Source organism: Geotrypetes seraphini, chromosome 19, assembly GCF_902459505.1.
Source record: "Geotrypetes seraphini chromosome 19, aGeoSer1.1, whole genome shotgun sequence".
Classification (NCBI taxonomy): Eukaryota; Metazoa; Chordata; class Amphibia; order Gymnophiona; family Dermophiidae; genus Geotrypetes; species Geotrypetes seraphini.
In genome coordinates, this window is record NC_047102.1 from 38,488,427 (window position 1) to 38,510,672 (window position 22,246).

At 41.3% G+C, this 22,246-nt stretch overlaps 2 protein-coding genes across 8 annotated transcripts in view; one reads left to right on the top strand and one right to left on the bottom strand.

Moving 5' to 3' along the window:
• Window positions 1-3,392, bottom strand: part of TKFC (triokinase and FMN cyclase) — a 34,201-nt gene extending 30,809 nt beyond the window's left edge. For all 4 annotated transcript variants that reach the window (XR_004537553.1, XM_033927989.1, XM_033927988.1 and 1 more), the window contains exon 1: window positions 3,322-3,392. The gene's annotated coding sequence lies outside the window, so the exon portion shown is untranslated. The remainder of the gene's footprint in view (window positions 1-3,321) is intronic.
• The window catches only part of DDB1 (damage specific DNA binding protein 1), a 76,775-nt gene continuing 55,190 nt past the window's right edge, over window positions 662-22,246 (top strand). Inside the window, exons 1-5 of one of the 4 annotated variants that reach the window (XM_033927985.1) lie at window positions 662-2,318; window positions 13,924-14,072; window positions 14,156-14,272; window positions 16,816-17,037; window positions 18,083-18,197. In XM_033927985.1, the coding sequence (XP_033783876.1) occupies window positions 14,031-14,072; window positions 14,156-14,272; window positions 16,816-17,037; window positions 18,083-18,197 (496 nt within the window). In that variant the 5' untranslated portion in view covers window positions 662-2,318; window positions 13,924-14,030. Of the gene's footprint in view, window positions 2,319-3,418; window positions 3,631-3,693; window positions 3,965-13,923; window positions 14,073-14,155; window positions 14,273-16,815; window positions 17,038-18,066; window positions 18,198-22,246 lie in introns of those variants that run through there. The other 3 variants (XM_033927983.1, XM_033927986.1, XM_033927987.1) reach the window with 3 other exon arrangements.

Here is a 22,246-nt window from a genome sequence, read left to right on the forward strand (position 1 = left end):
TAGATATGTCATAACTGTTTTATGTTGTATTAATGTTATATTAACTCTGTACAACGCTTTGAAGTATCGATAAAGCGTTTAATCAAAAATCTGAATAAACAATAAACAATAAAGACAATACAGAGGAAAAATAAGAGAACATAGATCAAATGCATGGGGAAGAGATATTGAAAGATAAGCCAGAATATCCACAGTGGAGGAAGACACAGGGAGAAAACAGACTTTGCTGTAAGAAGCAGGGTGAATTACAGAACATCCACAGGGAAGGAAGATAGAGCAACAGTAGAGACCATGCAGAATGAGTGGGGAGTGAAGGGGAGAGAGAGTGAGTTATATATATCCAGGGTGCATCTCTCCCACCAGTCCCAACATCTTTTTTTCTGCCTCTTGCATCCTTGAGGTCCTCCAGTCCTCATTCCCTCCACCAAACATCTCTCTCTCTCCCCATGAGTTCAATTTTTAGATGTACGTCATTACGTTAGAAACAAGTATAGCTATTTATAGCTTCAAACGCCGCGGCCATGTTTTCCTGTTTTAAAATTCTACAGCGGGAAGCATGAGTCGCTGGATATAAGGTACTGTAGAATGCTTTTTATATCTTTTGCTTTAAAATCATTGTAAAGCTAAATAACTTTAATATAATATCATTATTGCAGGGGGATTCCTTGATACAGCCCGTGTGGGCGAAACATAGTCTATGTCGGAGTGCCTACCCCCACCCGCGTAGATGAAAGTAAAAGATGAGTACTTTTTGATACTTAAAATATTTATATAAGCTATTGAATACATAAAACTAACTATTATTATAAGTGACCTATGACGACTATGGGTGCCGTTTTTGGTTCGTATGTTCTTTGAAGATAAATGAACATACCCCTAGGCATTTCTGAGGTCTGTGGGTCAAGATACTTTAAAACTTCTCTAACTGATACTTTACTATCCCTTCATCATGGCAGTTGGGCGAGGCTGGGTGTCCTGCCCTCTCTTGTTTACAAACAACGCCTTGAGAAAGCTAGCTGTCTCTCTTGCCTTCCTCCCCTTCTGCAATAAACACACCAGCGCTCCCACCTGGCCATTTTATGCTGCCCACAGCCGGCTCCCTCTTCCTCACTACCGCAGTTTGCATAAAGCCGAGTGCGGTGGCAGCTCCTCATGTGTCCCATGCATCATCCGAAAGCCTTTTCTCTGACATTGTGATGTCAGAGAGAAGGCTGCCAGTTCAGGCGCAGGACGTACGTAGGAGCCACCTCCCGCAGCTTTGTGCAATGATCTCCTCAGGTCTGAGGCATGTGCCACAGACCGGCAGGAAATTTCTGCGGACTGGCGGTTGAAGAATACTGGCATAGATGGATGTAGGGCAGAAAGTGGAAAAAAAATACAGCAAATGCACAAGAAGAACCTGGAAACAGAGTTAAGAGCACAGACAGAAGGAAGTGCAACCAGAGACTAGGAAAAGATTAGACAAAATCACCACATAACCAAAGGTAGGAAAAATGATTTAATTTTCAATTTAGCAACATAAATGTCAGTTTTGAGAATTTACATCTGCTTTCTATATTTGTTCAGGAAAAAATGCATTTGTTTCTATTTCTCTGGTGTTGTACTGCATGCAGTTTGGCATCTAAGGGTTTTGTGTGTATATTAGGACTTTAGTTTGTGGTCCTGTATTTGCATAGGGTTTATCTGTGTTCTGCATGTATGACCAAGGGCAGGTGTTCTGGTAGGAATAAATGTCGAGAAGCGTTTAGTGTCATGGCATTTGTTGGCTCTCCTTTACCCCTTTTAGACCTAAAACGGCCCTTGGTTAAAAATTAGTCGTGAATGAACAAGAAAATAAGTTTCTATTAAATGCTGGAAATGCTCCTTCATACCAGCAACAAAGGATGAATCTGTTGCAGTAACAGTAAGTTGTAGATGGTAGCAGTCTGATCAGCAAATAAGACTCTTGTTACCATATCAAAGGCAGACACAAATGGAGTCATTTAACAGTAGTCCATTTAAATCCAAAAGCAGCTTCTTTAGTTTTATTAGTCCTTGAATTCAGTTGCCAATTATTTAAAATGTGTTTTTACAAATTGATACAAGAATTTTATAGATACTGCTCCATCTACAGGCTGTCCCGGAATTACAGACGCCCGACTTAAGTACGACTCATACTTAAGAAAGTGATTGCAGTTTCATTTCATTTCAGTGGCATAGACTTCTACTTTTCTGTAGCAGATTCAGGAATAATGGATGGCCACACGAAGAATAGTCTGTGGTTGTGCATGCTGTATCTTAGAGGGAACATGTGGCCCTTTTGTCAGCTGTGAACAGAGGTAAGCAAAAATCTTAAAATCTACAAGTTGTGAGTTACATACAAATCCGACTTAAGAACAGCTTTAAAAACGTAACTCGGGGACTTCCTGTAGTTGGAACAGACTGTTTAAGGTTAATCATGATAACAGGACAAATTTGGTCTCTACCTCCTTTCCCCCATCATTCTCTAATGCTTGCTTCTTTTCTAAGAGGCCAAGGTACACATGGGAAAATCTCTGCCACAAAAGTCTGATAGTTGCAGTCTAATCCAGTGTTCTTCAACCACCGATCCATGGACCAGTGCCAGTCCACAGAAATTTCCTGCCGGTCTACAGGGCCAGCACATGCATCAGGCCCAAAACAGTGTTCTTCAACCGCCGGTCCACGGTATGATCGATGCGGCATTATCTTCGAGCCAGCAACCTCTTCCTAACTGATTCAGTGCACAAAGCCACGGGCATCCTGCGCCTGAACGGGAAGCCTTCTCTCTGACATTGCAACTTCAGAGGGAAGGCTTCCAGTTGAGGCAAGGGACGTACAAGGTGCAATTAGTACTATTATGGGGGTGGGATCTGGGATGGACATTGGGTAGAAATGGGCGGGGTCTGGCCCACGACTTAGCCAAGTGTTCTTCAACCGCCGGTCCACGGACTGATGCCAGTTCACAGAATAATTTTTTTTATTTCTGCCGGTCCATAGGTGTAAAAAGGTTGAAAAACACTGGTCTAACCCATCTACATGATTGACCCCTGTAAAGTAATGTTTGAATGCTCATAAAAAGTTATTGTTAAACTACAAAAGAGAACATAAGCAATGCCTCTGCTGGGTCAGCCCTGGGGTCCATCGTGCCCAGCAGCCTCTGAAGGACTAGGAATTTAATCGAGAAATATGCAATACACTATATTGGAGACCTCATGGGCTTTTTAGGGGGCCCTTAAAAAAGGTACCAAAGCCAGACAGCCTACAAAGCTTTTAGTTTTCTCAATGACCTGTAAAAACCTCGTACAAGAACCAGAGACGTACCATATCCGGATTAAATGTGTGAACCTCCACGTTCCCAGAGGGCACTGCTCTCCGAGCAACCCCCCCTCGGCCGACGCGTGCCCTCCGCCACGTGACCGTGCGCCACCCTGCGCTCATGCGTGCTGTCGCGGGGAGTCTCGCGCTTATTGTGAATGTCTCTATGTTTAGGCACAGCCTGTGGCACGCGGAGCCCTCGTCGGTGAGATTCTCAGGACTTTGCTCTTCGGCGGCTCCTGACACGCGCCGACATGTCTTACAACTACGTGGTGACGGCGCAGAAACCTACCGCCGTGAACGGTTGCGTCACAGGTAAGAAGCCCGGGGGAGGGAGACAGTCGGGGCCCGGGGAGCAAGAGCAAGACATTCAGATAGTTCTATGTGGCAGTTTGGCAGCGTCGAATTGAAAACAAATGAGAAAATAGTCGTTTTGCTTCGCTGCGCTCTGGGTTTCTAAGAGCAGCGGCGACTAATGGACAGCGGCGCGTGGCGTCTGTGGTTTTTATAGTATCAGAGAAACGCGGCAGAGCGAGGTTTATTGCGTCATTGGGATTGTGACGACGTCAGGACTTGCTCGTGTGTTGGCAGCAGATTGACCGAAAGACAAAGGAGTCGGTGTAATAATTTTGCCAAGTTCAGCGCGTGGGTTCGTAAGCAAATGTGAAAAAAAAAAAAGCAAGATCTCTTCAGTGCATTAACAAAATACATAGGGAATGTCCGCGTGCACTAGCCCACATGAGTCTAGCAGCAACCGTGCTTTGCCTGCTAAAATAAATGATGTTGTCAATCACGCCCTTGTGCTGGTATTCGATTTTGGGCATCCATACTTGCAAAAGATGGATGTGGTCACAAACGAAAGCAGGTTTATTTTCCTATAATGACCAATTGCGTTCAGGATTTACCCCCTTTAAGGGAAAAAAGATTAAAAAAACTCAAAAAAAGACATAGCATTTCTCTGTTTTCTAAAAGAAACATGGATATCGTCTTTATAAAATAGGCAGCCAGACCCAGGCCTACCGAATCTCATGCACAAATTTACACTTGCCCTGAAAAAGGGGCTGAAAATGAAGGTGATATGGATAGGCAAACTGGATAGACCATATAACCTTTATCTGCTGCCATTTTCTCTTAGAGAATGACACAGGGATAAAATAGTCCCCGTCCCCAAGGGATCTGTCTCGATCCCCGTCTTGCCCTTGTGACTTCTGTCCCTGTCTCATCCCATCTGTACAAGTCTTGAACACTTATGAAGTGCATGCATGCATTCTGTAAACAAAAGTGTGCATGTTGTAGTTTTGCCTCAATTCCACTTACTCTCCACCCCTGGGAACACCTATGTGTAAACAGTCCATTTCCTTTCCCTAAATGCAAAGAGTGGTTTAATTGTCTGATAGTGAGAAACTTAATTGTGAACAACTTGTAAACTGAGAATATAGATGTGGTCTGGAAGAATGAATATTAATCCTATCATGGTTAATGACAGTGGGAGAATGGGTTGAGGGGGTGAGAAGGGGAACAGGAGTCAGGGGACTGAGGGTAGCAGATAAGAAAAACTTTCAACCTAGCTGTGTTTGTTTTTGAGGCCATGAGTTTGCCCTCAAATGGGGGGAAAAGGGGGCATGCAGAAAGAACCCATAGAAACATAGAAAAATGAAGGCAGATTAAGATCATATACTGTATATGGCTTATCTAGTCTGCCTAACCATGCCATCTACTGTTCCCTCTTCCTTAGAGATCCAATATGCTTTCCCAAGCTTTCATGAATTCAGATACACTTTTTGACTCCACTGGGAGGCCATTCTAAGCATTCACCTTTCTGTGAAAAAGTATTTTCAGAGGTTACTTCTGAATCTAACCCCTTTTACCTTCATCCTATGCTCCCTCATTTCAATTGAAAGAGACTTGCCTCATGCCATTTAAATAAATGTCTGTTGTATCTTCCTTCTCCCACCTTTCCTCTATCTAAATCTAAAGTATACATATTACATTACATTAGTGATTTCTATTCCGCCATTACCTTGCGGTTCAAGGCGGATTACATTATTACAATTTACAGTATTACCTATTACGTATGAGGTATTAGGTCAATTGGAGATGCATAAGAAGTAGTCTGGAAATTTACTAAGATGGAAGGATCAGGGAATGTTGCAGATGATGCACATTTGGTTGTGTTAGTTTAGTTTAATATATTTTTTGAATAGTAGGGTTTTTGTTTCTTTATTGAAGGTTTTAAGTTTGTGGTTGTCATTAGTAGGTTGGAGAGTTGGTGGTCTAGTTTTGCAGCTCTAGTAACTAGGAGGTTGTCATATAGTCTGTCCCCGTATGCCTTATGATGAAGACCATTGACAATTTTATAGTAGCCTTCCTCTGGACCGAGTCCATCCTGTTTATATCTTTTTGAAGGTTTGATCTCCAGAATTGTACAGAATATTCTAAATGAGGTCTCATCACTAGAGTCTTATACAGGGGCATCAATATCTCTTTTTTTCTGACTGGCCATTCCTCTCCCTATGTACTCGAGTATCCTTCTACCTTTCACTGTTTGGCCACCTTAAGATCATCACATGCTGTCACATCCAAGTTCCACTCCTATTTTGTGCTCAAAAATTCTTCACTCCCTAACTGTACTTCTCCCTTGGATTTTTGCAGCCCAAATGCATGACCTTGCATTTCTTAGCATTAAATCTTAGATACCAAATTCCAGACTATTCCTAAAGCTTCACTAGGTCCTGCCTCTTGATATACACACTATCAGAGGTACTGTATTGCAGATTTTGGTATCTGCAAAGAGGCAAATTTTAGCAGACAGCCCTTCAGCAATATCACTTCCAAAAATGTTAAAAAGAACATGCCCAAGAACTGAACTTTGCGGCATACAACTGGTAACATTCCTTTCCTCAGAGAGATCTCCATTGACCACTACCCTCTGTCACCTTCTACTCCAACCAGTTCCTTATGTTTAGGTTATTAGATGGTTTTTCTATAGGTGTTTTTTTTTTTATATATATACTACCTAACAAGGTTATCTAAGTGGTTTACAGTCAGGTACTCAAGCATTTTCCCTATCTATCCATGTGGGCTCACAATCTATCTAATGTACCTGGGGCTATGGCGAACTGAGTGACTTGCCCAGGGTCACAAGGAGCAGTGAAGGGTTTGAACCCACAACCCCAGGGTGCTGAGGCTGTAGCTCCCTGTCCGTCAGTTTGTGGCCCATACTGAGGACACTTAAGTTTATTTATTAGACAGCTGTTCTTTTAAACATATTTATATGTGATATTGCTTAAGGAATCCACTCCAGCTTTTGAATCTCTGCTCCTTCACTAGAGAGCTCTGCTTCCCCCTTCAGTTTTTCCTTGTGCAAGCAAGCCAGAAGGGAGTCTTGGTGATCTGCCCTGTACAGTACTCCCCCGATATTCGTGGGGGTTCCGTTCCAGGAACCCCCGCGAATCTTGAAAAAAACGCGAATACGGTTTTTCATGGGGGAAACTGGAGAGGCAGCGAGTGCAGGAAATCACTCGCTGTATGCTCCAACCACCTCTTCCTGCACTAAGTCGGGCCTTACCAATCAGGAGCTGTTTATCAAAGCAGCTCCTGATTGGATAAGACCCGACTTAGTGCAAGAAGAGGCAGTTGGAGCATACAGTGAGTGATTTCCTGCACTCGCTGGCACTCTGGCTGCTCTCTCCTGCCTCTCCCGCTGCCCTCTCCTTGTTGGTGGTTCGCGGTCGGAAAATACAGCAAATGACCGGGACCACGAACCGCCAACTGCGAACGACGGGGTGAACATTGTACATTTCTTTTTTATCAGTCTTTTTCTGTATTTTGTTTCTGGTTTTTGTATTTTGTATTGGTGCTCAGAGCTCCCCTTGTTGAGGGGTTTAGCTCTTCCTTTGTGAAGGACAAGCAGACTGAAGTCTGCAACTGATAACCAATCCTTCTGTGGTGCCTGTTGGCTAGCCTGCAGAAATCTTTAGAGCTTGGGATCTGTTCCCCTTAAAGCATTAGAAATATAGAACATGATGACAGATAAAGGCCAAATGGCACATCTAGTCTGCCCATCCACAAGAACCATTATCTCTTCCTCTCTCTTAAGAGATCCCATGTGCCTATCTTACACCTTCTTGAATTCAGACACAGTACTTCCCCTGGTAGACTGTTCCATGCATCTACCACCCTTTCTGTAAAAATGTATTTCCTTGGATGGCTCCTGAGCCTATTCAACATCTTTATAAGAGACTTGGCAGAAGGGCTTCGAGGTAAAATAGCATTATTCGCCGATGACGCCAAACTAAGTAATGTAGTGGGAAAATGCACAACGGACGAAGATTCAATGCCCGACAACATGATGCACGACCTACTCCTACTGGAGCGCTGGTCTAGGACCTGGCAACTCAGCTTCAATGCCAAAAAATGCAAAGTCATGCACCTAGGCAACCATAATCTATACAAGACTTATACTCTTAATGGTGAGATCCTAACAAGAACGGTAACAGAACGGGACTTGGGGGTGATCGTCAGTGAGGACATGAAGGCTGCCAGTCAGGTAGAGCAGGCCTCATCCAAGGCAAGACAGATCCTAGGTTGCATACGCAGGGTTTTCGTCAGCCGTAAGCCGGAAGTCATTATGCCATTGTATAGATCCATGGTGAGGCCCCACCTGGAATACTGTGTGCAATTCTGGAGACCACATTATCGCAAAGATGTGCTGAGATTGGAGTCGGTTCAGAGAATGGCCACCCGGATGGTCTCGGGACTCAAAGATCTCCCGTACGAAGAAAGGTTAGACAAACTGCAGCTATACTCGCTTGAGGAGCGCAGAGAGAGGGGGGACATGATCGAGACGTTCAAGTATCTCACGGGCCGCATCGAAGCGGAAGAAGATATCTTCTTTTTCAAGGGACCCACGGCAACAAGAGGGTATCCGTGGAAAATCAGAGGCGGGAAACTACGAGGTGACACCAGGAAATTCTTTTTCACTGAAAGGGTGGTTGATCGCTGGAATAGTCTTCCACTGCAGGTGATTGAGGCCAGCAGCGTGCCTGATTTTAAGGCCAAATGGGATCGACACGTGGGCTCTATTCACTAGGCAAAGGTAGGAGAGGGTCATTAGGGTGGGTAGACTAGATGGGCCGTGGCCCTTATCTGCCGTCTATTTCTATGAGCCTATCAACTCTTAACTTCATCCTATGCCCTCTCATTCCAGAGCTTCCTTTCAAATGAAAGAGACTCGACTCATGCACATTTATGGCACATAGGTATTTAAACATCTCTATCTTATCTCCCCTCTCCCACCTTTCCTCTAAAGCAGTGTTCTTCAACCTTTTTACACCTATGGACCGGCGGAAATAAAATAATTATTTTGTGGACCAGCAAACTGCTAAGACTGAAATAAAAAAACTCATCTCTGTTCCGTCCCCGCGAGCTCGGTCCCCGCAAACCATTTGATCCCATCCGCAAAAGCCTCAAATAGTTATGATTTTATATTGAACGTATTTTATTAAAGTATAAAAAGAAACAATATTCTGTACAAATGTCATTTTATAAATACAAATAATACAGGATAAGGATCAACAAAACCTCTGTCTCCCCTCCCCTTCACATATATCTCCTCTACTATCAAGAAAACTGAATAAGCCAAATTATTACAGAATGGTACACCGAAATATCATACTAACAGAATACCGCAGTTACACATGTTAGGGGTGTTAGGGGAGTGCAACTAGGGCAACAGCCCCCTGGTCAGAGAGAGCCCTAAGCCAGCTGGAAGCTAAAGAAGCACTGCATGGGCTTTGCAGTCCCCAGTTATGTTTAACACCAGCTCTAGCTGGATACATATTTCAAATCTGATATATTCTCCACTTAAAATGTTATTGATTTTATGAACAAAATAAAACAACAGTCAAATTATAGAAGTAAAAAGTACAAAGGTCCATGAAAAAGAGTACAGCAACCTAACAAAATAGGTACAGTCAATATTCTACTTCTGAAAAACTCATGATTAATCAACCAAAACTATAAGAACATAAGAATAGCCTTACTGGGTCAGACCAATGGTTCATCAAGCCCAGTAGCCCGTTCTCACGGTGGCCAATCCAGGTCACTAGTACCTGGCCAAAACCCAAGGAGTAGCAATATTCCATGCTACCGATCCATAGCAAGCAGTGGCTTCCCCCATGTCTTTCTCAATATCAGACTATTCTGTGTCAAAAGTAAATGTGATCACACTCTGCTCTACCTGTTACCAAAAATTAAAAAATAATGTACCTAAACCTTTAACTAATGCCCACACACCTCTTTCCCCCCATCTTCGCAGAACGTTCTTTGAGAAATAAAAGGATTTTGAGTTTCTGATTTTTGTACATCTTCTCCTTGGATATCTGCGACGGGGCACCCGAGTTCATCTTAAATACAGCATGAAGGGTCCCAGAAGGGGCAGGAAAGGAAATGGGGCTCTGATGAAAGGTCTGTATCTTTCAAATAATCCCAATAAAGCAGACATAACAAGGAGAGGAAACTGGGAGCATTTTCTTTTCTATAGCTGCTTTAATTGGGGGGGAAGGGATGTTAACCAATGCTGTATAATAGGGTAGGCTAAGCTTTCACCCACAGAATAGGGAACACATCAGGCCCCAAATTAGCACAGATTCAGCCCAGCTCCTCAGAAAATACCCCAGACCACAACCACCATTAAGAAATATAGGAAAATACAGATATGAAGTAATGTGAGTCTGCACAAACATCTATGTATAATAGAGTCAGTGCAGGTGTGTTTTTATATACACACATATAAAGAAAATGCTTCCACGGATGCACACGAGGAACAGGGTAAGAGCAGCTCTCAGTATTTGCCTGCAGTAGCGTCAATGCAGCGATTCACTTCGGCAGCCTTGGGGCTTTTGATAGGTTGTATCATCAGAGGTGGCCCACGACTCATCAATAGCCCCAAGGCTGCCAAAGTGATTTGCTGCGCTTATGCTACAGGCAAGTACTGAGAGCAGAGGGGAGCAAGCCCTGATCTCACTGGCCTTGCACGGACCGGCAGGAAATTTCTGCAGACTGGCGGTTGAAGAACACTGCTCTAAAGTATACATATTGAGATCTTTTAAGTCTGTCCCCATACGCCTTATTACGAAGACCATGCAACATTTTAGTAGCCTTCCTCTGGACTGACTTCATCCTTTTTATACCTTTAGAAGGTGCGGTCTCCAGAATTGTACACAATATTTTAAATGAGGTCTCGCCAGAGTCTTATATAGGGGCATCAATACCTCCTGTTTCCTCTTACTGCGTACCCTAGCATCTTTCTAGCTTTTGCCATCGTCTTTTCAACCTGTTTGGCCACCTTAAGATCATCACATACACCTAAGTCCCGCTCTTCTTTCGTACACATAAGTTCTTCACCTCCTAAACTACCATTCCTTCGGGTTTTTGCAGCCCAAATGCACAAACTTGACAAGCCCTGTTTTCTTCCAGCAAAGCCTTGGTGTCCAGCAGGGCCTCAGCCTGCTTCTTTAATAAATGAAACTTAAGCAGGTTGAAAAGGAAATGCAGGGCAGGCCTGCATATTGCCATTTCATGGGGGATAGAGTATGAAGAGAGGAATTCCAACAAGTAACTTAGAGAGTTAAAAAAATTGGGAAAGCTTTGAGTATGTACCACAAAATTTTCAAGGGAAAGGGGTTTTTATTTCATCTCCCTCCTCTCCAAACCACTTATGGTTAGAAATCTGAGGTGTGAAGGACAGGACAAGCAGGCATCATATTCTCACATGTGGGTGATGTCATCCACGGAGCCCCGGTACGGACAGTATTAAAAGTATACTGCCACTTTAAGTTTTAAGAAACCTTGACACTGCCTGCACCGCTCATGTGTGTATGCCTTCCCGCTCGATATAGGCTCGCGGTACTTCAGTTCTTCTTTTTCTGCGGCGCAAAGAAGTACTTTTTTGATTGAACTCCGTTCAGTCTGCATTGCTTTCCTGCTCTTGTGCCTTTTTTCTATACGTTTTCTTATCAGTATTGTTCTTTCTCTACTAAAAAATAGAAAATTTAATTTAAAAAAATATATATGTTTTCGTCTTTTTTCTAAACTTGGACTTCAGCCTTAGAGTTTTTCCTCGGCGGGTATCTCTCTGTTTTACATTGAGTATAATCTTGCCGACGAAATTGTTTTTCCTCATAGTCGAAACCGTCGATGGGTTTTGAGAAGTGCTTTAGGTGCAGCGGCCTATTTCTATCACCAACTCTCATAGTTGGCGTCTACAGTGTTTAAGTCCTGAACACCACGCTGAGTCTTCTTCTCGATGTTACACCTTACAGTAGCGCTCCTTCAAGGCCTGTCACATTCAACAGGAGAAACTCATCGGCTCGGCCATGGATTGCCAAATCTTCAGAGCTGTCGACATCAAAAACTCCTGCTTTGCATCGACATTGGAAGAATGAATAGCATCGGGGAAGTCAGCTTGGAAGCCTTCCACTTCCCAACAAGCATCAAGGGTCTTGACAGTATCGAGTCTCTTGATGCAGACCAAACATTGACACCAGCGTTCTCTAGCTTACTGTTGTTCTCACCAGACTGATGAAACCTCCATTTCAGCCAATGTCTTCTACTCATCTAGCCTATCTCACTTTCACAGTGATATTTCTTATTAGTGCATGTCGAGTGAGTGAACTTCAAGTGTTGGTGTCGGACCCACCTTTTAAGTTTTCTACCAGGATATGGTAGTTCTCTGCTCCCATCCTGAATTCTTACTGAATGTAGTCACTGGACTTCATTGGAATCAAATCAATTGTGCTTCCAGTTTCTTCCCAAGCCTCATTCTCACCCTGGAGAAACAGCTCTTGATACCTTACACTGTAAACGAACCATGGCTTATCACTTTCAATGGGCTAAGCCACATACACCATCTCAACTGTTCCTCTTCTTTGATCCTCACAGTTTGGGTCGGCCTGTAACTAAGATAACTTGTTCTACATGGTTGGCAGCCTTTGTTGCTTTCTACTGTGTTCAGGATGAGCTGCAGCTCCGGGATCTTGTAACAGGATAAGGTCCCAACTATGGCAGCTTTAGTTGCTTTCTTGCATTCCACTCCCATGGATAAAATCTGTAAAGCAGCTACTTGGACCTCAGTTCAAACGTTCACGTCTAACTACTGTGTGGAATCCTTTCCGGATGGTCACTTCGGCCAAGTAATATTCCAATACCTATTTTCTTAATGGCCAACACTCCCTCCATCCCATTGTAGTAAGCTAGGGAGTCCCACATGTGAGAATATGCTGCCTGTCCTGTTATAAAGCACAATTACTTACCGTAACAGGTGTTATTCAGGGACAGCAGGCAGATATTCTTACAACCCATCCACCTTCCCTGCTTGGCTTCTTAGTTTGCTTAAGGAACTGAGGTACCGTGAGCCTGCGTCATGCGGGAAGGCACTCACGCATGCGGGCAGTTGCAAAGTTTCTTAAAACTTAAAAGTGACAGTAGACTTTTAATACTGTCCATACCGGGGGGCTCCATGGATGACGTCGCTCACATATGAGAATATCTGCCTGCTGTCCCTGGATAACACCTGTTAGGTAAGTAACTGTGCTATCTTGTTTATCAGAATTTTCTGGCGAAAGCATTACCAACTTGGTGGCACGAAGGAGTAGCTGAGTTATGGGTGTGAGAGTACTGAACAGTATTATAAAATCTTTTGTTATGTTAGTTGTGAGTCAATAAAATCAGCTGACAGGGTGTACCCATTCAAAAGGTCCCAGGGAGAATACTGTTTTCCTGTAGTCTGTCAATTATAAATGACATAATAGCTAGGGGCAAGGTTGCAGAAATTTTGATAGTCACCAAAAGACTGATCTGACCCCCATTAAGTGACCATATTTCTGCCAAGATTCACAGAGGTTTCTCCATTTACGTATAGTGGCGTTGATAAGTGAACTAACCTTTATCCTATTTTGGGTTATTGTTCAGAAATGCAAAAAGCAAAATCCCAACAGAATTTACCCATGTGTGCTGATCACATTGACTAAGTATCAGCAGACTTTAGAGAGCTGTCATCTTCCTTGCCGGATTGCTTTCTTTTTGAAACCGAGGGCTTAAACCTTTAGCCGCTACTGCCTCCTCTTGAGCAGGCGGTAGTTTTGGCTCAGCGCGGGGGTTAGCTCGTGATGAAAAGTCGCACGCGTTAACCCCGCTAGCGTGGCTTGATAAAAGGAGCCCTGAATCTTTGGATTCTGGTCCACATACTTGAAATTTTAAATCCACTGACCTCTTAGAAGTGGTCATTTAGAAGAATAAATGACAGCGCATGCCAATATTGTTGAAAGGCTAAAAATGAGGATCAGTATTTCTCTTAAAAAATCCTGATCTTGCGTAATAAAAAAAAAATGTTTGGGTTTCTTTTTAAAATTAGTGCAGTAATTAAAGCTACACTTATTTTTCTGAAAAGTGTTAGGACTCAATATCAAAGTGTGTTAAGACAAAACATTTTATGCTACTCAGAACTGTGTAAGCTGTGTTTTTATAGATTAAGTTCCTTTCACTCTTCGTTTTGTGTTAGGTTTTGACAGTCAGGTAAGCTTTTCTTTTTGCCTTGCATCATTTCAGGACATTTTACCTCTGCTGAGGACTTAAATTTGCTTATTGCGAAGAATACACGACTTGAGATCTATGTGGTCACTGCAGAGGGCCTGCGTCCAGTCAAGGAGGTGGGAATGTATGGCAAGATTGCTGTCATGGAGCTCTTCCGGCCAAAGGTATGCAGAGAGGGTTCTACTTCAGGTGCTCCATGTTGGACTTTTTAGATTCAAGAGTATCAGCTATGGTTTTGTCTCTTCAGGGGGAAAACAAGGACCTGCTATTTGTTCTCACTGCCAAGTACAATGCCTGTATCCTGGAGTATAAGCAAAGTGGGGACAGTATTGATATCATAACCCGTGCCCATGGAAATGTACAGGTAAGCAGGCTGTGAGATGGTGGCAAAATCCATATGTTTGTTTATTTAATTTATTTTCTATTTCACACTATCTAACGTTCTAGGCAGATTACAACAGACATACAAAACATTAAATGCAACAATAGACAATGAACAGTTAGTGATAATTAACAAAAACACCAAACCAAGATGGTTAAACAGTTGGTACACTCATGATGACCTCATAGACACGAAGGAAAAGAATAGTCTTGAGCTTTTTCTTGAAAGATCCAAAGATGGACAATGTATGGAGAGTTGAAGGCATTGCATTCCAAAGTTTAGGTTCCATGACATTGAAGAGATAATAATAATAATAATAACTTTATTTTTATATACCGCAGTACCACAAACAGTTCAGAGCGGTTTACAGAGTAAGAGACTGTACATTTACAGCGATGATACAATGCGAACTGTACATATTCAGTATAGGTATTTTATACAGTAAAGAAACAGAGTAGGTTTATCATACAGGGGACAGTACATATACAGCAGAGTTAAGTATGTAGTGGTGAGGCAGTGCGAGAGGCCAACTAAAGAGGTAGTCTTTAGTTATTTGGTGATGGGGGAGGTTCAAGAAATTTGTCGTAGAGGAAAGATTTGAGAGATTTCCTGAAGGATAAGTAACATGGGGCAGATGAAATAAGGGTGGTCAGGCAGTTTGTCCATCTGCCAGCTTGGTATGAGAGAGTTCTGTTGAAGAATCTTTTGTAGGTGCATCCCTTTGGGGAAGGGTAGGTAAACAGGTTGGTATTACGTGTGCTTGTGGTTTCGGGGAACACGAAGTGGTGAGACAGATAAATCGGTGATAAGCCAGTTAAGGTTTTAAAGCAGAGACAGGCGAATTTGAAGATGACTCTCGCTTCTATTGGCAGCCAGTGTAGTTTTCTATAATAAGGGGTGATGTGGTCATCACCCCTTATCTATAAGTTTCTAGTTTGACCAATCAAATGGAGGGAACTACCAAAAGAAGATAACCAGAGAAACATAGCATCCTGGTAGGCTGGTAATGCTGCAACAATGCAGAAATTAGTGGTGGTGGTTGTGTTGAGGGTAAGTCATGAAGAGTTTTATAAGTTAGGCAGAGAAGCTTAAAGACGATTCTCTGTTCAATCGGAAACCATTGAAGTGAGGTTAAAGTTGGAGTTATATGGTGAGATTCTCAGTACTAGTGATGATTCTAGCTGTGGCATTTTGAGCAACTGGTAGGGCTCTCAGATGCTGCTTTGAGGTTCCCACTACTATTACAGTAGTCAAAGCACGGAACAATGCAGGCCTGAGCTACTGAGTGAAAATTGGAAAAGGATAAGGCCTCACATAAACATCTCACAATCCTTAACTTATGGAAAATCACAGAGACCACTCCCGAGATATGGTGCTTCATGGAGAGGCTGGAATCTAGAATGGCTTCAGGATTGTGCATTTTATCCAGTCTAGCAATACTGAAATTGCCAATCCTAAGGGACTTTGGAATATCAGGAGAAGGGAGATCAGATAGAAATATGATACGGGTTTGTGAACATTAATTTCAAGAAGTTATCCTGTAACCAGTGTTCTGTCAGGTTCAAGTGTGATTGCAGTTCGAAAATTGTCTCATCTATGTTGCTTTTAACCTTAAGCAAAAATTGAATATCATCAGCATAAGGCGCAAAAAGGAGTCTGTTATAGGGGAAAACATCCTCCAGGGATTCAAGACAAATTTGGACAAGTTCCTGCTAAACTGGAACGTACGCAGGTGAGGCTGGACTCATTTAGAGCACTGGTCTTTGACCTGTGGGCACCCGTGTGATGGACTACTGGTCTGACCCAGCAGTGGCAATTCTTATGTTCTTATGGCAGTAAACAATTATTGAATAGAACAGGTGAAAGGATGGAACCTTGAGGAACGCCACTGGTAATGAGTTTCATTGGCTCTGCTAGAAAAAAGGATTAAAACCACTTCATACAGTGCCCGATAAACCAATGGAAAGCAGTCTATTAAGCGGTGCTTGAGATGTGCAGGCTAACTAGGAGAAAAGTCACCTTGACTAAAACTTAGAAGGATAAAGTCCAAAAATGATAGAAGAAGATTCTCAGTGTCATCATAAGAAAGGGATCAAGGATGGAATTAGTGAGCAAAAATTTGGTTAGTTGGTCAAAGACCTTTTCAAGAACTTTAGCTAGAAAGAAAGGGAAGATATAGGTCTATAATTATCAACTAAGTTGGGATCTGAAGAGGGCTTCTTAAGGAAGGGCTTCACAGCTGCTAGCTTAAGGCCATCAGGCACATGTCCATCTAGCAGAGATTTATTGATCGTATTAGCACCCACAGAAAAGTACAACTGGAAAGTTGTGTAGTGATACAAGCATCCTTAAAAATGTCACAGCAGAGTTACAACTGCAGCTGTGAAAACAGAAAAGTATCTGTTGTATTAGTTGTAACCCTATTGATGAGTAATCTCTTCCCCTTGACATTTTGAAGATAGGAGGGAATGCATCTATGTGCTGTGCAGCTTCATGAGCCATATTCTTTCTCCCTCTTACTCTAGGATCGCATTGGTCGCCCCTCGGAAACAGGCATCATTGGCATCATTGATCCAGAATGCCGTATGATTGGACTGCGTCTCTATGACGGGCTTTTCAAGGTCATCCCCCTTGACCGAGACAACAAGGAGTTAAAAGCCTTTAACATCCGGCTAGAAGAGTTGCAGGTCATTGATGTGAAGTTCCTATATGGCTGCCAGGCTCCCACCATCTGTTTTGTCTATCAGGTACCCAGTGAACCTAAGTTGTATACCAGAAGCTCTGCTGCCTCTAGTTGCTGCACCACATATCCCTCTCCCAGCCTAATGTCATTTCTTTCTTTCTATTACTTGCTCCCTCTTTCTGGGGCATGCTGTTGAGGATTCACTTTCCCTAAATTCAAAAATCCATCTTTTTCAGTTGGTTTATCCCAGTGCCTGAATCTGTAAGGATTATCTTCTCATCAAAATTTCTTTGTTCATTTCTGTTATTTACAGATTTTATATGGTCCTCTACAGGAAGTAATATTCCTCTAGAACTCAATATTTATTTTGCTTAATATTCATGAAAAGTGAAAATATTTGGCCTAATATTCAGAACCAGTGAAGCGTTTGCTGTCAGGTGTTGAATTCTCAGCTATTGTACTGATAAAATCAGGCCATTTAATTCACTGGATTGGCCAGGTTTCATCCATATCATAAGGGGCACTTGGGAAGAGCAAAGGCGGAGCCTGCAGTTATCCATGTGTTGGCAATGCCTCTAAATCTAAAAGCATAACTTACCATTTAGCAGCTGAATAGTGGTGATATTGAATTTCTAAATGGATATGTTATCTATTTAGATTTAGAGGGATAATTGCTTGTGTGGTCTTTGTTTGCATATGTATTCAATGGTGCTACTTAAAATAAGTGTATTAACCTAAGAGCTGGTGCCAGGCCTAGCTGAATATTCAGCCAATTACTTATAAAATGCTGGTATCCTACATAAAAATGGTGAAGTGATAGATGCAGTCTTTAATCCTAGCTTCTTCACTGCAGACAACATTCTTATCCTTGGATCCCTCCCAGCTCTAAACAAACACTTGCCCTGCCTCCCCACCTACCTTCCCATTGCTTTCATACACTTCTAAAACACATTCTTTTTCTTGCTATCCTTTGTATCCATATCACATACACTCATTCTTGTTTTCCCTCCATTACACTCATTCCACCCTTTCTTTCCACAGCTTTCATTCCTACCTCTCTCTCCTTCATTGATTTTTGTATAATGTTTGGCAGTCTCCTGTCCTCCCAGGATCCTCAGGGCCGTCATGTGAAGACGTATGAAGTGTCCCTACGAGAGAAGGAGTTTAACAAAGGCCCGTGGAAACAGGAGAATGTTGAGGCTGAGGCATCAATGGTTATTGCAGGTCAGGAAGATTTTCTTATTCCAAATTCTGTTTTGTCTGCTTCTCAGTTGATGCTTAGTTCATTCATATCTATTGTCTCTCCATCCACTTGCTCATTGTACGTTTTATTCCCTTACTCACTTACCTCTAGGTTGCCTCTAAATCATAAATTTGTGTTCTCTCCCTTTCTCATTTACACATATTGCTCTCCTTTTCTCATCTTTTTGCATTTAGTCTTCAAGTAATACTTTATGGAGGGTAGTATTATAAAGCCTTTTCTACTTTTAAAACCTGTTTTACATATAAGAAAGGGCTTTTATAAATTTGTGACAGTATACACGTGGAAAAGGGTGTGCTGCCTTTTACATAATCTGTTTGTAGACATTCATGGGGATGTAGTTTGGGCTGAATGAAGGTGAAATTGCAATATATATGTGTATTATAAAACATACGGATTTGTACTCAAATTTGTATCTTTGGAGCAGATGCAGATTTGTTTGCCAGCATTTGTGTGCTGTTGAAGATAGATCTGGGAGCCTACGACTTATGGGGGCAGTTAAGTCACCCAGCCTAGCACTTGCAGAAACCCAGCAAGTATGATATCCAAACACAAAATGATAGAGTTCTGTTATTCTGTGGGGAAATTAGACCTTCATGAAGAGGCCAGCATAGCGCAGGAAAAATGGACAAAGAAGAGAATGTGGAGCATAGCAGGGGCAGGTCAATCCAAAGCAAACAAAAAAAGGAAGAACCAACAAGGTTTGCAGTGAGGAATACAAAAGCAAAACAAAGAAAACTACAGCCACATGTACAATGATGCAGGCTGAATTTATTATATCAAATAAATAAATGCGATTAAAAACAACACCTTAAAACAACGTTCTCTGTAGTTTTCTTTGTTTTGCATAGCAGGGGCAGACAGTGGCACAGAAATAAGTGGTGCAATACATGTCATTAGAGATGAATTAGAAATCTGGTTCCTCAACATTAAGACAGACTTTGTGATTGTAAACAGAAATAATGGTGTGCATAACAGAATCAAGATCTGAAGTATCTGAGCTGGGTAGACATTTGGAGCAGTTGGATTTGAAAGAGCAAGGAGAGTTGTGCTGGATGTGACAAGCTAATTGATCGAGATCATACAAGTAAACCAGTAGTAGATTGAAAACCTAGAAAATAAGTAAAGAATAAATAATCTGAGAATTTATGGCCTTGAATTTTAGGAGTACAGAGATTATATGGAAGTTGCTGTACATATCTAGATAGCCCAGCTTCTCCAATCTCTCACTGTACGGCAACTCCTCCATCCTCTTAACCATTTTAGTCGTTCTTCTGTGGACCCTTTCGAGTAGTACCATGTCCTTCTTCATGTACGGCGACCAGTGCTGGACACAGTACTCCAGGTGAGGGCGCACCATGGCCCGGTACAGCGGCATGATCTGTTTGTGATCCCCTTCTTGATCATTCCTAGCATTCTGTTTGCCTTTTTTGCCGCCACAGCACATTGTGCAGATGGCTTCATGGACTTGTCAATCAGAACTCCCAAGTCCCTTTCCTGGGAGGTCTCTCCAAATACCGCCCCGGACATCCTGTATTCGTGCATGAGATTTTTGTTCCCGACATGCATCACTTTGCACTTATCAGAAATAATAATATAATAATAATAGTAATTTATTATTTATTTATAAGTTTTCAATTTATACAATCAAGATGAACTTGTACAGAAAGAAGATTCATGATAAGGGAAATTAACTTGTCACACCAAAACTAAATAAGCAATAATAAACTAACATAAATCTTCTCAAGTCCTCAAATAGATCCAAAATGTGATTCAAATGAGAGTTAACCAAAGAAAAGTAGTCTTTATGAAATCATAAGCTATCAGAAAGTAAGGACATTTATTCTATTAAGCACTCTCCTCCAATCGGGACAAGGACAGGAAAGTCGTCAGTTGGAGAGGTTCAAAGAAAACATACTTCTGGGTTTTATAATGAATTACACATTTACAAGGGTGTCTAAGAAAAAAAGTTGCCCCTAAAGCCAAAACACCGGGTTTTAACAAAAGAAATTCTCTTTTACGCTTTTGAGTCTCCCTTGCTAAATCTGGAAACATTTGTATCTTAATAATTTATTTTTATTTTTCTATACCGCCTAACCAGCAGTTCATAGTGGTTTACACAATAGGTACTCAGCATACAATATAATAACATCATACATAATAAAATTCAAAGTAACTAATACAAGCATTAAAACTAATGAATAAGGAAAACACAATATAAACTAAAATAAGTATAGATAAAAAGATTAAAAGTACATTATAGCTACATGATAATATAAAAATCAATAATGTATATTATATTGTTTAAATAAGTGGGTTTTAAGATCTTTTTGAAATTGATAGTAAGTAAGAAATGGAGAAACAAGAAGATTCAAACATGAATTCATTAATCCTGCTTGGAATGCTAAGGTCCTATCTAAAAAATTTTTATAACGACTTGCATTTGCTGAAGGAAAATAAAACCAACTAGATCTACGAATATTTTTCTTAGAAACAAAAAAACTAAAATGAGAAACAAGGTAAGCCGGTGCTAAGCCAAATAAAACTTTAAAACAAATGCATCCAAATTTAAATAGCACTCTAGCCTCAAATGGTAGCCAGTGAAGCTTTTGATAATATACACTGATATGATCGTGGTTTTTCAGATTAAAAATCAAATGAATAGCTGTATTTTGTATGATTTTTAGTCGGCTAGTAGTTATTTTATATGATCCCAGATAAATAACATTACAATAATCCAATATTGAAAGGATTGAAGATTGAACCAGATTTGAAATGATATAAAATCAAAATATTTCCTAATAGTGTGCAGTTTCCAGAGGACAATAAAGCATCTCTTGGGCCTTAAAAGATAAGGACCGATCTAAAATAACCCCTAAAATTTTCAGCGTAGGAGATATCGAATAAGATTGACTGTTTAGAAGTAAAGTTTCAGTAATTTTTTCATTAGGACTAGCTAGAAAGAATTTTGATTTGCCTGGATTTAATTTCAATCTAAATGTAAATGTCCAGATTTCCACTTGTGTATGAATAAAAGCTATATAATTTAACACTTTTGAAGTGAGTTTGGTGGTGGTAGATATGTGGAATAGTCGCCCGGTAGAGGTGGTGGAGACAGACTGTGTCTGAATTCAAGAAAGCGTGGGACATGCAAGTGGGATCTCTTAGGGAGAGGAGGATAGTGGATGCTACAGATGGACCATTTAGCCTTTATCTGCCATCATATTTTTGTTGTAGGAGTGTGTGAGTGTGTGCTTGATGTCCTTAAACAATTGACAGGCTTGGAGCTGGTGTAAAGATCTTTAAATGTTTTTTGTTAAATGTGTTCCCTGAGCAGTTTGAGTGTCCAGATGGCAAACTGATCTTACCATGTATAATCTCTACAAGAGCAGAGATAGTTTTATATTAGAAACAGCAGCAGCTCCTGGGTAGAGATAGCTTGCTTAAGTATATTGGGGCTAGTTACAAACTGTGGGCCCCTTTTACAAAGCCACTGTAGCGATGCTGCCACAGTAAACACTCTAAAGCCTATAGGAACCGAATGGGCATCTACATTGGCTTTGTAAAAGAGGCCCTGTGTAAGATAACTGCATTTAAAAATCAGCAGGTGATACTTGCAGATTTGGGCATCTTTTGAGGAATGGCTGCAGAAGCAACAAAATGCTGAATCTTTTGTGTATTTATAGATCAGTTAAAAGAGGTGTAGAGCCAAAGGGTGAATTGGTACTGTTTGGGGAGATGAATACTTACATTTTTGTCAATCACTTCCTCCTTTGTATGTTGACTTGAAGTTCAAAACAATAAGAATGGCAGTTACTTCTTGGTAAACATTTTTTTTAAAATGACAGGCTTAAAATAGGTGCCTTTTTGGACTTCTCACATATAAGATCTAATTTTGCAACATGATGCTTATTTCTAATAATGGAAACATTAGCTTTTTAGGTTTGTTGTTGTTTTGTTTTGTTTTTTAACTTTTTATGACTGCCATTGTTGTCTCCTTTTTCACCTTAAG